Here is a 14,710-nt window from a genome sequence, read left to right as displayed (position 1 = left end):
TGTTCCTTATTACTGTGTCCATTTCCAATAAATACTTTCTTTGACATTTTTTTACCTGAGTTAGTGTTAAATTTAATGACTTGTGTTAGAATATAAGAAATTTTAGAGTTTAGAAACTACAAATATGTTATTTAATTTTGATAGAAACTCTTAAGAAAGTCAACATATTCACTTTCTTACATATAAATTCATAACATAAAAAAGACTTCAGATCGATTGTTGGTTGTTCACTAGTAATTGCTTTATTTGACAGATAGAATTTAACATCAATCAACAGTTGAAGCATTTGCGTTTTAATATAATCCTTGAAACGATAAATACATCCTTAATCAGGGTTAATGTAATACAATTACAAAATAAACATTTGATTAGTACATCTAAATTTCAATGTAATAAGTAACTAACTAATTAGTAAGGAAAGTGCATTTGATACACGTCTTTAGTTGAGGCCATGTCATATTACGTAGAAGAATGACAGTCATGCTGGGGAATGCTTTTTATTTAGTTCTTTGAAAAACTCAGTGAATGGGATTAATAATTGAAAATTTGAAAGCAAATTATATAAACAAGTTATCTTGGAGAAATATTGCTTTTTTTTCTTTCTAAATATGACATGTTTCAGTACAGATAAAACAAAATCTGATGATCTTTCAGAAAGAGTATATACAAAAATTAGAAGAGACCACAGTGTTCATAAAATTAATAGGATGCTGTTAACTGACTTAAGAGAGGATGGTGTTTGTGAATATGAAATTCCAGTTTAGCAAGTATAAATGGTGCATAGGCATAAAGTCACAATGGACAATGACCAGAGAAAAATGGGAGCTCTGAGGAAATTTTCTGTTACGTATATGAAGCTGCTGGTTACTGGGAAACAAACTTCAACTTTTTGATTGAAATCTGACAACTCATAAGCAATGAAGGTTATTAACAGAATCTGTGAATAACAGATGGGTAACATCTCAATGAGTTTTTCTGTATTCAGCAAATACGCACCATTCCCCAGCTGCCACCCCACTTTGGTCTATATAAAGAAATAAAATTTGATACAAGTCTTTAGTGGAGGCATTTTAATTTTTACATGGAAAGGACAAAATTCTGCAGGATTAATAAGTTCTCAAAAATCTGAATAATTTTTAATAATTTGAAGTAAAAATAAAATGCATAAGCAATACCTTAGGGAGTATTTTCCCCCTTTCCAGATTTAGACTTTGTTAATGTAGATGGAAAAAAAAATGTTTTATTATGATTTTCAAGGGAGATGTAGAAGGAAAAGAATATAAGGCCATATCTGGCTAGATAATCTGTGAAACCCAGTAAAAAATGAAAATGTGTGTCCCCTTATTGAAAAACATTTAAGAATTTTAAGATGGCTGAAAGACAGCATTCAAGCTCAAGGCCCAGTGCAACTGCTCAGGTAAACATGTTCATGAACCTAGCATTAGAACCCAGGCTTAGGATGGTGAGTAGTGCAGTTTTCCTAGGGACACTAAGTATGAAGATCATGGGGATCCAAAAGAATCATTCAAAAATGATTTTCACAGTTATTTGCTTGTACAAAAATTATTTTAGTCATGGAAGTAGGGGAAGCAGTTCTGAAGAAATGGTAACTGAACTGATGCAAGAAAAATATTCTTAACTGAGAAAGAAAGTTAAAAACTTTCAGGAATATGCAATAGTCTTCATCAGGGCACCAAACAGGAGGCCACACAGGAGGCTTGAGAAACTGAGATAGGTCACTGTGGTTGAAGCCAAAAGAGCACGAGGAAAGGAAGGGGTTGGAGATCTGGATGGGAATGAGACAGTGCAGAGCTTTGTAGGCCAGGAGGAGGATTTTTCTCTTCTTTCAAGTGACAATAGGAGGCAAGTTTCCTGCACTGAGCTGCCGTAAGTCTGGTGGTGATACACACTAAAATGTATTCCTAGGAGAGGATAAGCTTTGAGGTAATGTTTGAGAGTGTACTCATTTTTTAATGCTGTGTAACAGACATAATTTAAAACCACACCTATTTATTACCTCACAGTTTCCTTGGGTCAGAAGTCTGAGCATAGCCTAATTGGATTGTCTGCTCAGTGTCTCACTAGACTAACTCCCAGGTGTTGGCTTGGCTGCATTTTTATCTGGAGGCTCTCTTGGAATCCACTTATTTTCAGGCACATTCAGATTGTTAGCAGAATTTGTTTCCTTCTGACTGTATGGCTGGGGGCCCTGGCGTTTTGTAGTCTGCCCATTGGAGAGCCACCTTCAGTTCCTAAAGACGCCATGTATATAGCTCCTTGCTTGGTCCTTCCTGCACACGGCAGCTTACTTCATCAAGCCAACAAGGAGAATCTCTTGCCTGTGGCCCACTCCCCCTTTTAAGAGGGCTTTCATCTAATTAAGAGGGCCCATTCAGGATAATTTCCCTTTTGATTAACTCAAAATCATCTGATGTGGGTTCTTTGTTACATTTTCAAAACGCTTTCAGCTTTGCCATATTCTGTTGGCTAGAAACAAATCACAGGTCTGTCCACACTCAAAGGGAGAGAATATATAAGACGTGAACACCAGGGGAAGGACTTATGGGGGCTATCCTAGGGTCTTTCTGCCACAGTGAATTTGTATTCGATATATGAAATGTAAGGTATCTTTCAGGGGTGAAGATGGAAACTTCTTTCTTATACAACCAAAACTCAGAAAAAGGTTTGAGCTTGAAATAGAAATTAAAGGCCATCTGTGAATTTTAAAAATATATATGTATATTTCCTAGGAAGAAAATAAGGACTGAAAAGATGAGAGACCTTCGAGTTGAGCCTTACAATAATCAAGACTGAATGAAACTGAAAATGAGGTCAAGAAGGAAGACCTTAAGAAGAGAGAGGGAAGCCAAGACAGTGCTTTAGCACAAGAGCTAAAGGGGAGAGTGGTTTAAGGAGGGGAAGAGGTCTGTGGTATTAATGTTGCAGAGAGGTCAGTAACGTTAGCACTGAAAATTCCTATTTCGTATTGACGTGTGGAGGTCATTGATGTCAGTATCAAGTTATCTTAGTGGAACGATGGAGCCAGTTTGAAATGGAATGTGCTTGGAAGAGAACAGGAGGTGAGAATATAGACCGCAGTGCTGTCAACTCTGGCAGAAGCTTAGCAGTCAAATAAAGAAGAGAGATCAGATGATAGGTGGACAGGGGTATGGGGTTAAGGATTTCTTTTTTTCTTCTTGGTCTTAATGAGAATGTTGAGTGTGTCTAAAAGGACCCTGTTAAGAAGAGGTTGTACAGCTGACCATTAACAATAAGTGTTTGAAATACTCAGGTCTGCTTGCACAAATTTTTTTTTCAATAAATTCAGTACAGAACTATCAATGTATTTTCTCTTCTTTAGGATTTTCCTAATAACTTTTTCTGTTCCCTAGCTTACATTATTGTAAGAATACAGTATATAATACATATAACATACAAAATACATGTTAACTAACTGTTTATGTTATGGGTAAGGCTTCTGGTCTGTAGTAGGCTATTAGAAGTTCAGTTTTGGGGGAGTCAAAAGTTGTACTAGATTTTTTTTTTTTTAAGATTTTATTTATTTATTTGAGAGAGAGAGAATGAGAGAGAGCGAGCACATGAGAGGGGGGAGGGTCAGAGGGAGAAGCAGGCTCCCTGCCGAGCAGGGATCCCGATGCGGGACTCGATCCCGGGACGCCAGGATCATGACCTGAGCTGAAGGCAGTCGCTTAACCAACTGAGCCACCCAGGTGCCCTGTACTAGATTTTCAATGGCATAGGGAATCAGTGCCCTAACCCTCACATTGTTCAAGAGTCAACTGTATATACAAGAGATAAAAGGGATAATTGAAATAATGTAGTTCTGGAGATGTCAGATGAACTGGGATTTTAAGCACAGTTAGGAGGACTGCTATTAGGAGGGCCAGGTCCTCTATTGTATCTATGAAGTAGGACAAGGAAGAGTATAGATATAGAATTTTTGGATATTTTGTAGTTGAGCCACCTAAAAGTTCTTATCTAATGTTTTTTTTTTTTTTTTAAAGATTTTATTTATTTATTTGAGAGAGAGAATGAGATAGAGAGCATGAGAGGGGGGAGGGTCAGAGGGAGAAGCAGACTCCCTGCTGTGCAGGGAGCCCGATGTGGGACTTGATCCTGGGACTCCAGGATCATGACCTAAGCCGAAGGCAGTCGCCTAACCAACTGAGCCACCCAGGCGCCCTAATGGTTTCTTTCTTTCTTATGTCTTTCTAAATTTATTCTGTGAACAAAGAAACAAGGTTATTTCTTGGCAGGAGTGGAGTTGAGAAACTTGAGGAAAGTCAATAATATTTGAAAATGTGATTGCAAAGCCCAAGAAAGAGAACAAATATACCAATAGCCATTTTGGGGATTCTTTTTAAAGCTGATGCTGCTGGGACTATTATGGAACCATTTTGTATGTTTCCTCCATGGTGCTCACCTTGATATATTTATAAATATAGAAAATTCTTTAGATTTTTTGAGAATAATTTATCAAAATGTAAAAAAGAATGTTAGTCTCTCATTATTATTGAGATCTGGTCAAGTGTACCTTGTGCTTCTACAACATTGGTATCAGATAGCTAGATGCATTTCAGCTTGTTGAGTAACAGCTGCCTTCACAATAAATTCTGAATCTCTTACTTTGATCTATAAAGCCTTGGACAACTTGTTTTGGGCCAATGTCTCCATCTTCATTCTCGTCCCTATATCCGGGTTGGCTTCGCTCCAGCATCGTGCCTTTCTATACAAATCAAGCTTCTTGCCTCGGGAACTTTGGATAGGTTATTCCCTTTTTTTTTGTTTTGTTTTGTTTTTCAAGGAACATTTAATAACAAGGTAGATAACATATACTTATCTCACATGGTACTTTTATATCACTGAAGCTAAAGCAAAACATCCTTTTCATTGGGTAAAAACGGCCTGCTTAATGTGTGTACATTGCAGTGCAATTTAAAAAAATACTGTAATTTCAGAACTTCAGAATTTGTCAGTGTTCTCTTTTTTTCATATGGGAAAAGAAAATGCTTTTGAAAATTATTTGAGGCTTGGACAAAAATTCCGTCGCTCTATTCTTAGGATCACTCTGTGGAGTCTTCATGATTTGGATGACATGAAGGAAGCTTCAAATTCAACCTTTTAAAGAAGACATTCCAGCTAGCATGATCTCATCAACCAGGAGTATGTTGGTGGCAATCACAGTGCAGGAGTGAAGAAGCTGTTTCTTTACACAGTAGTTATCCCATAGGCCCACTTCGGCTGCTACCATTGGCTCACCTGTGTTTAAGTCCACCCCCACAAGCTGACCTGATTCTGAATGTTCTGCTTGAACTTTAGTGTTTCCTGAAGGTCAAAAGCAGAGTTCTGAGCAAGTACCTTGGGAATAATGAGTAATGCATCAGCAAACGCTTGAACTCCCAGTTGGGCCCTGCCCTTTACACTGGGCTTGTACTTAGTCAAGGCTTCTGCCATTGCCACTTCCACTGCACCTGCACCCGGAACTACACAGCCATCATCAATAGCATTTTTAACAGCCCTCAAGCCATCTCTTATTGCATCTTTGATTTGAGTGAGTGTGTGCTTATTTGGTCCTTTGATCAATAATGTGACAGCGAGGATTGTTACATTTCTCAAAAAAAGTGAATTTCTCTTCTCCCAATGTATATTCATAGACAAGTCCTGCATATCCCAAACAATCAGGATTTAGGTCATCAAAGGAATTTAGAGCTACTCCACTGCAAGCAAGAGTCAGCCTTTCCATAGTTCTCCTTTTAGCTCTATGCAGAGCTACTATACCTTCTTTTGCAAGAGCATCTAAGGAAGAGGGGTCAATTCCCTTTTGGTTAATAACAATGAATCCTTTATCTGAATCACCACAGACTTTCTTTTTCAGTTCTATTATTTTTTTAACTCTATCTTCAATGAATTTCCTTTCAGCTTTTACAAGTTTCTCTCTCTCTTCTGCACTCTTGTAAAAAAACCCAGAATTCACTTCTGTTTTCTCATATTCTAATGACACATTGCATGTCAGGATGTATGCATCTTCTACTCTTTTTTTAATATCCTGATGCCATGCCCCATGGCCCGAAACAAGACCTCTGATTAAGCTTGTATCAGTTTCAGATTTATGTTTCATCTCCATGATCTCAACCATGAGGAGGTCGATAGGTTCATCTTGTTTTTTAATGGCCAAAATGGAGTCCACTATAGCCTCTGTTAAGACATCAGCAAGTTCAGCATGCACTTTAGTACGTAGAGATGTTCTGGCCACATCTATAAGTGTTTCCCTGTCCATTTCTTTGCTTACTTTGACTTGTTCCAAAAACTGAAGTGCATTTTCCTTTGCAGCTTCAAATCCTTCTGTTGTTATTCTGGGATGAAGACCTTCAGAAATGTAGAGATCCACCTGTTTCAGTAGCTCTCCAATGATTAAAACATTGGAAGTGGTACCATCACCAGTTATGTCATCTTGGGCTGTTGCTACTTTGGCTGTTAAGGAGGCTGTTGGGTGTTGAATTTGCATTTCATGAAGCAGCACATTGCCATCTTTAGTAAGCTTGATGTCTCCAGCACCAGAAACAAGCATCTTCATGGTGCCCTTAGGCCCCAAGTTGGTCCTCAGCACGTCCTGCTGGCCCTGGGCCGTGCTGATGTTCACCGCCAGTGCCGCCTGGGCTCGGGCCACCTCAGCATTGGGTTTCAGGGTCTTCACGGCTGCCATAGCTAACCAGCACAGGAAGAGGAGGAGAGCCGGCTTGCGGAGGGCCCAGAGCCCGCTCAGCGTGGCCAGGAGGCATTTGCTGCCCCGGTCTTCTGGACTAGGTTATTCCCTTTTCTGACATACTCTTCACTCAGACCTTCACTCTTTCCCTGGCTCTTCATAAGGTTGTATCCTTCTTAATCTTGAGATATCACTGCAAGCCTCCCTCTCAGAAACCCTTTCTATGACTGCATTATTTAAGGTAACCATGTCCACCCCATGCTTTCAGCTGTTCTCTATCACATTACTTTGCCTGTTTCAGAATACTAACCAAAAGTTGTTCTTATTTATTGGGTTTTGTGTGAACATTAGTTTTTTTTTTTTCCCCACCAAAATTTAATCCCCCAAAGGGCAGCTATCTTCTTGTTTTCTTCTTATTGTTCCTTGTCTTGCTCCTTTCATGAATGGGGGGGGGGTTCTACATACTTGTGTATAGTTAGGTTCTTAGGTGTGAGTCTGTGTGGCTTATGTTCTAAAATATGCAGAAAGATGGACATTACTTAGAGTCAAGAATAGTATTCCATTGCCCTAAAAATTGTGGTGTCCGAGACCAACCCCCTCTACCATCTCTCAAAATCCCAACACAGCCAGTTTTTCTTCAGAAAAGCATTGAATCGGATCACTGTTTCTTGGTTTGAATACAAAATAAACTTTATGGCTTGGGCATAAAAAAAACATTACTGTAAGAGAAATATGTCTTAATATACCAAAAATATACTGAATGAACATTCAGGAGTGCAGCAAGATGCTTACACTGTGAAAAGCACATGGGAATTGAAACAGGAAATAGCAGATTCATGAGTCCCATCTCATACAGATTTGGGGGAATCAGATCATAAATTAAAAGGTGGCAAAGTTCTACAAACTAAGTTTCTTATTCTCTTTTGTACTTTATTTTTGTTTTACTTTTCTGCTTTTAAAACACACATAGTTAAATTTATGTAAAAATGTTCATTCTTTGTTCCCCAATGTAGTATGTGATTATCAAATTAAATAGATAAAGATAAGTGGCTTTAAGTACCTTTGTGGAAGGATTAAGGTAATTTCTACCATATACACTTACCTTCCTGAGGAGGACCTTAGACCTCTCTTTCAGTCAGTATGCTGTGAGTCTGAAAATTGGCTCCAGTTGGCAAACTGAGCACAGGATTGTGAGTTTCCGTTAGAGAAGCTGACCTTGCCTTCTGCTCACCCTACTTTCATCTCATTTGATTATAAATATTAAGCAACACCCTGTTACATCTATGCTTATCTCTCTCTGTCCCTTATGGACATTAGCCATCTTCATGGATTCCTGAAGATCAGCTCACCCTGGACTTTATGCTGCTGACCTTGCTATTTTTATGGGGGTAATGACTTCTACCTTACTTTTGATGCTGAAGTACTGCCAACTGGATGGGGAAATTGAGGCACTCTGAAGGGAAATTAGATCCTTTTTGGAGAGTCAAGGAAACTTCATGTTATTTGAGACTTAAAGGGTGAACAGATTGGAAATTTAATCCACAGGACTCCTCTTGAATAAGAACAGGTTAGTAGAGAGGTTACTCAGATCTTTACTAAGCTTTACTAAGCTTTCTAGTATGAGGTATTGTCATGTACTCTGGAAACACTCTGTGCTTTTCATGAAAAGTATGTTCATTGTATATTCTTGTTCATTACCATCTACCCTTAATTCTTCTCTTAAGCAGTTTGCATTACATTATAAACCACATACATATCTATCTATCTATCTAGAGATAAATAAACCAGTATTAGTTTACATTTTTAATGAATTCTGTCATATTCTAATACATGAGAAAATAGTTGCCATCATTAAAGTTATTTTTAACAAATTAGTATCTCCTTTGTAGGAATTACAATTTTTAAATCTTTAAATAGGAGAATGTTTATATTTATGTGAAAATGATATGCCAATAGTGTGAATGCTGTGCATTTATACTTTGTTAGTCTTTAAAAGTCAAATGTAAGGGGAATACTTTAGCAGCAGGTCATGTCGGCACCGATATTTGCATTTTTTTATTAGGTAGCTTTCTGAAATTTCAAGTATCAGATTGTCACTATTCAAATGTTTTCTCTATGAAAAAAAAAAGTTCTTATTTTCCTCTTTTATATTGCTAAGATTTTTTTAATTCCAGAGATAAAATTTCAATAGGCAGAATATGTCTGCCAACTCAAACTTATATTAGATTTGAATCTACATTTTAAAATATGTGTGAGTTGTTAAGCAAAAGCCTATCAGATCTTAAAAAAAAAAAAAAGCCTATCAGATCTCTGTTGCAGTAGAAGAAAGGGGAAAGAAATGGGAAGGAATAAATATATACAGAATCAAGTTTAGTCGAATAATTCATTTCTCAAGCTTAGAACTTTTTTAAAATATGTGCCTGCCAATCTATTGAAAACTTGCATATACTTGGTGCAGAATATTCTTAGAATTAAGCTGTCCTTTCTCGTGGTGCTTTTAAAGGGTAAATATGAGCCAGTCCATGTAAAATATATTGCACATAGCATCACAGAGACATATATGCATATATGATTGTTCCTTATTAAATGTAAGCTTCATTTAAATTCAAATCTGATAATTTACTGTGATTTATGGTCTAGATTTCTGAGCAATTAAATATGTATTGTTATTCATAAAATGCACACATACTAATAAAAAGGAAACTAATTCTTGGAAGAAAGATAAACAGCAATTGCTAACATGGCATTTAAATTCATGAAGTAGAGAAATGGAGAAATGATTATGATTGATGACAAACTGTAAAAGCAAAAATATTATTAAACCCCAGGACTTCAATTCAAAAATTATGCAGGCATAGTAAAGGGGAAAAAGATTTTCAAGGTTACAGTATTCCAGAGTTTTATTAAAGAAAAATGTAGTGGATTATATTACCAAAAATTATTTTTTAGATATTACAATACAGTTGAAATGACTTCATACATATTTATTTTATAGTCGAATTTAAGTAGGTCGTTCATAGAAAACAGTTATATATCTGCTGAAAAGCTAGGAAAACTCAAGTGTTGCAATCTGTCAGGTCTATCAAAGAGCTAATGGAAACAAATTTCAAACGCGTGTGACCTATTGAGATCCTCTATGAAGAGAAAATCAAGATGGTTCCATTCTTTACATTTCATTTATGCTTAAGACCTCACATCATTTCAGAAATCACTCACACTGGTGGTGATGCCTTCTCTCTAGAAAGAATTCACTCCCTCATGTGTGGGAGGGTGTTATCTTCAATGAGGGAGGAAGACAAACTCTTAAGTAACACACTCTAAGGCTCAAAAGTAGGCTTACATCATGAATAGAGGTGAGAAGCCACTCACCACAGGAAACTGATACAGATAGAAGCAGAGGGCAAGGGACGTGGGAGCAGACTTATTCCACCAAAGAATTCTGTCATTTGACAAAAAGAAAAAAAAAAATTTGTGTAGTCTTCTTATAAGTAGACTTTTCCAACTGCATTTTCTTGGTGGTGATTTTTAGAAGAGCAACAGTAATAATATTGTTTTAACTCTATGCTTATTTTCAAAATTTAAGCCAGTAATATCAAGTATTAACCATTCCCATAAAAACTTCAATATTTTTGCCTCACATAAAATGCCTAAAAACTCCCTAATATTTTTAAGTGGATTTTAAAGTGACTTGCTTGGTTGCAAGGGTAGGGATTAATAAATGGGTAAGTTTTAAAAATGTAAGAACTATTTTTACACTGCTAAAAAGATTTCTGTAGCACTATTTGGGATACACTGGTTTGGGCAATGCCCCTTATAATGTTCTCCATTAGCCCTTGCTAGACTTCAGTCTGGATGGTTTGTAGGCAAGTAACTAATCCCACCACAAATTCCGTATCAAAAGAAAACTAAGAACCAAAATATCTTGAGTTTCCAACAATTCCTTCTTAAGTACACAGGTGTTTCATTGAATAGTTCCCTTATCACAAATCCTAATATCTGACCCACGAAAGCAAAAATAAAATGAATGTGCCCAGGTGAGGGTGCAGGAAAGGACTCTGTTTTTGTAACATCTTCTGAAGGAAAGCCTGTGTTGGCCTCTCCCACTTCTATAATTAAGATGTTAGAAATATTTAGGTTCTGACAAAACATGGACATCCTGCCAAAGTGGAAGGGCACACATTTAATTTGTCTTTTAGGGAGGGTCATTTGATTTGCATTCATCTATCAAAATTGTATAGTTTAAGTCTTTTTACTAGTAGAGATCAGCTAATTGATATATACAATCAGTTCGATTCCTTTATTAAAAACCCCCTTGAACAGAGTTTCTCTACATTTTGATAGTCTAGTTTCCTCTGGCAAAGCCTCACTTTTTATGGGCATGGTGGTAAATTTATGTCAGCTTCTGGATAAGCCTATTAGAATTCTGGGCTTTTTTGACTTTTTAGCATTTATTTTCAATTTCTGTGCTGTTTGGATGCTGATAACAGTAGAACAGCATTCCTACTGAAGATATTGATTTAAATTTTTAAACATCCATTGAATGTCTTGTGTTCATTCTGTTACTGTTGAGGTTATAAACAGAGTTATTAAAACATGAGAAATATTAATATTGATTCCTCTTTGTTAAAGAGGTTAATTTTTCACAATTTTTTTCCCAAGAAAAGGAATCTTAAGTAAAGGCTTTTATATTTAGGAGACATTATATGGATAGCTATCCCTCTATTAAGAAAACAGAATTCATAGCTCTCCCTGTCTTCCCCATACCTATATTTCTCACTCATGGCCTGCAGAAAATTGCCTTGCCTTTTAAGGAAGAAGAATGGTATAGGAGAAAGGATACATATATATATATATGTATATATATATTATATATATATTTTTAAAGATTTTATTTATTTATTTGAGAGCGAGAATGACAGAGAGAGAGAGAGAGTATGAGAGGGGGAGGGTCAGAGGGAGAAGCAGACTCCCTGCTGACCAGGTAGCCCGATGCGGGACTCGATCCCGGGACTCCAGGATCATGACCTGAGCCGAAGGCAGTCGCTTAACCAACTGAGCCACCCAGGCACCCCGAAAGGATACATATTTGAAACCAAAATGAGAACCAAACAATCTGTGTCGAAGTCATTTAGATAAGACTGTAGACCACCCATGTCAACCTCACTTTGTTGTTTTTCCCAATAAATCTTTTCCAGAGAAAGATAGATGGTAAATTAATGAATAATTTCACTGGTTTAAAAATTACCTACAGATCAATTTGTGTGAGACAACAATTTACTCACCAGCGCGAATAGTGTAATTTACTTATTAAGACTTACAGTCGAGACCCCTATGTCTCTGTTTCCACCAATCCTAAACCATCATTCTAGGAGCTTTGCCCTCCTGTCATACCACTTCTTGCCTTGTTAGTCTGTCTCTAAGCCATTAGACGCTAGATCACAAACCTGAGGCATTGCTAAGACTCTCTGGAGGTGGTATTCTCCCTTACTCCAGAGCTTCTTTAGATTTGGTTTAATAGGCTGTCTGGTAGTATTTGGGGAGATTCAGACAGACAGACAAACAGACCAATACCAAATCCAGAAAGCAAACCTGTGTTCAAGTTCTAGCTTACTGTTATGGACTGAATGTTTGTATCCCCCCAAAGTCATATGTTGAAACCATAACCCCAAATGTGACTGTATTTGGAGGTAGGATCTTTACTTATGGAAGTAACTGAGGTTAAATGAAGTTGTAGGCGTAGGGACCTGATCTGAAGTGAGTAGCATTCTTATAAGAATAGATACGAGACAGCTCTCTCTCTCCCTTACATGGGATGACACAGGGAGAAGGTGACCATCTGCAAGCCAGAAAGAGAGATCTTACCAAAACCCAACCGTGCTGCTACCCTGACTTCAGACTTCCAGCCTCTAGAACTGTGAGAAAATACATTTCTGTTGTTTAAGCCCTTAGTTTGTGGTATATTGTAGTGGCTGTCCAAGCTGACTAAGGCATTTCCTAAGGAGCTAAATAGATAATCATTGGCAGGTTGTTTAATCTCTTGAATCGCAGTTTTTTTTTTATTTATGATTTATAGATAAGTACACTGCTCTGCATATTCTGCAAAAATTTAGTGGCATTAAGTGGGAATGTATTTTAAAAAGCTTTTCAGGAAGTAATGTACTTTGTAAATGTTGGTAGTTATGGTTTCACCATTATTTTTAAATTCTGGTTGTGATTGTAGCTATCAGAATGGACTAATCTGGCTTCCCTGATTATTAAAAAAATAATTGTCTCTTTTTACTTTGTTTTGGAAAATTAGCTTTGCTCAAAAGCAAATTAAGAAATAAGAAAACACAATGTTGGGAGGCAATTCTTCATGACTATTTTCATATTCATGGTCAAGGCTTTGTGAGTGCAGAGCACTGACAAAATTGGTTAAGGATGAACAAACGGTAAACAGGCATTGGAAGCTAGAGATAGGGCATTGCCTTAAAGCTTTACCACCCCCTGAGCTCTTTTCAAAGCAGTGAAACTAGGGATCTTCTTCTCCCCTCCCCAGAGAAGATGTTTACATTCCAGAGCAGAAGTGTCTCCCTCCAGAGGGGAGGACACGTGAATGTACCAGCATGAGCTCCGACTCATAATTTCGGGGTTCTTTCCTGTGGTGTAACAGCATTGCGTGTACAGTGTAACACGAGGCTCTTCCCACAGGGCACCCTGGGGATTGTGTCCGGGGAGCTGCCACCAAGAGGCCCTGTGAGTCTGTATTAAACAGTGTTCTCTGATCCAGGGGTTCTTATCAGAATACACACACACAAGCGCACATCCCTAAATTCAAATACACACACAGCTGCTGCTTTGCATCATGACTAAGATATGTACAAATTTAGTTTTACTAGTTTTATAAGATAACAGCCGTCCCCCAACAACATGGTTCAAGTTCCAGTTAGTATGGCATAGCAACTCCAAGTGCTTTTACAAAGTCCTTGCCTGCTAGCTCTTCATTTAACACATCACTGTATAAATTAGATGCCCATCATCATGAGTGACCAGTCACTTCCCTTCTTCCAAAGTCGGCCAGGGATTGGTCACTGTGTATCTGCTACTCAGTTCACAGACGAACAGCATGGCATGCACTTGTGCTGCCTTCGAGGCATTCGTGATAGACTCATGTGATGTTTTACAAAAATGGATAATCAGAAAAAGGAATTGGCCTATTCAAGTTCAGCAAGGAAATTAAAGGTGATGATGTTAGAAGTGGAATTCTAACCGAATAGGGATGATATTGTTGCATTTGAGACACTAGACATACGGCCAGAAGAGCAAGACAAGGAAGATGTCCCAGAGGAAGTGACACTGGTGGAGAAAAAACAAAACAAAACAAAAAAATCTTTACACTATAGGAACTCTCAGAAATATTTCATGACATTAAAAATACAAAGGATAAAATGTGAGAATGTGATCCAAACTTAAAAAGGAGTATGACAATTTGTCAAGGCATAGAAAAGATGCTCATTACAAACTCTAAGCTATAGGACTATTCACAGTCCCACACTACCATGCAAAGCAAGGACTGCCTATATATAAATGTAACAGATGAAATCATATAAACAAGATGCATGAAATATAAGACTGCTTCTACACTGACAGTCACAACTTAGAACCCTCCTGTCATGTAATGTTCCAAGTGGGAACTGAGATTTGTTTCACTATCAGAATTTAGAATTCTGTATTTTTTTTTCTGCAGTATTCCTTATAAGAGCTAAACTTTCACTGTTGTGCCCTTTCAAAAAATTTCATAATTCCCCAGTTGACTTTCCAAGCAACTAACCCTGGGCTGTATGTTTGGGTCTTTTTCAGACTTAGAACCCAAATATCTCATTTATATCTGGCTAAGATTTTCAAATCTCTCATTTCTATAGGACTGTAAAATTTCCCTTGTGGAATTTCAACAATAAGATTTACAGTGCCCACTTACCTTTAATATTTGGTAAATAAAACATGCAT

General features: G+C 37.3%; 1 protein-coding gene across 1 annotated transcript; it reads right to left on the bottom strand.

Annotated features, from left to right (window-relative positions):
• Positions 1-5,115: 5,115 nt before the first annotated feature.
• On the bottom strand, positions 5,116-6,798 carry LOC123834652 (T-complex protein 1 subunit zeta-like). The gene is given in 3 exon segments (XM_045863713.3): positions 5,116-5,340; positions 5,343-5,614; positions 5,616-6,798. Coding segments are annotated over 3 exon segments (1,587 nt in total). The 5' UTR covers positions 6,725-6,798; the 3' UTR covers positions 5,116-5,134.
• Between the last annotated feature and the right edge of the window lie 7,912 nt (positions 6,799-14,710).

Source organism: Mirounga angustirostris, unplaced genomic scaffold, assembly GCF_029215605.1.
Source record: "Mirounga angustirostris isolate CCGP_5_RB_7025 unplaced genomic scaffold, mMirAng1.0.hap1 SCAF_1, whole genome shotgun sequence".
In the NCBI taxonomy this organism is placed as follows: domain Eukaryota; kingdom Metazoa; phylum Chordata; class Mammalia; order Carnivora; family Phocidae; genus Mirounga; species Mirounga angustirostris.
This window is presented reverse-complemented; position numbering and strand designations above follow the sequence as displayed.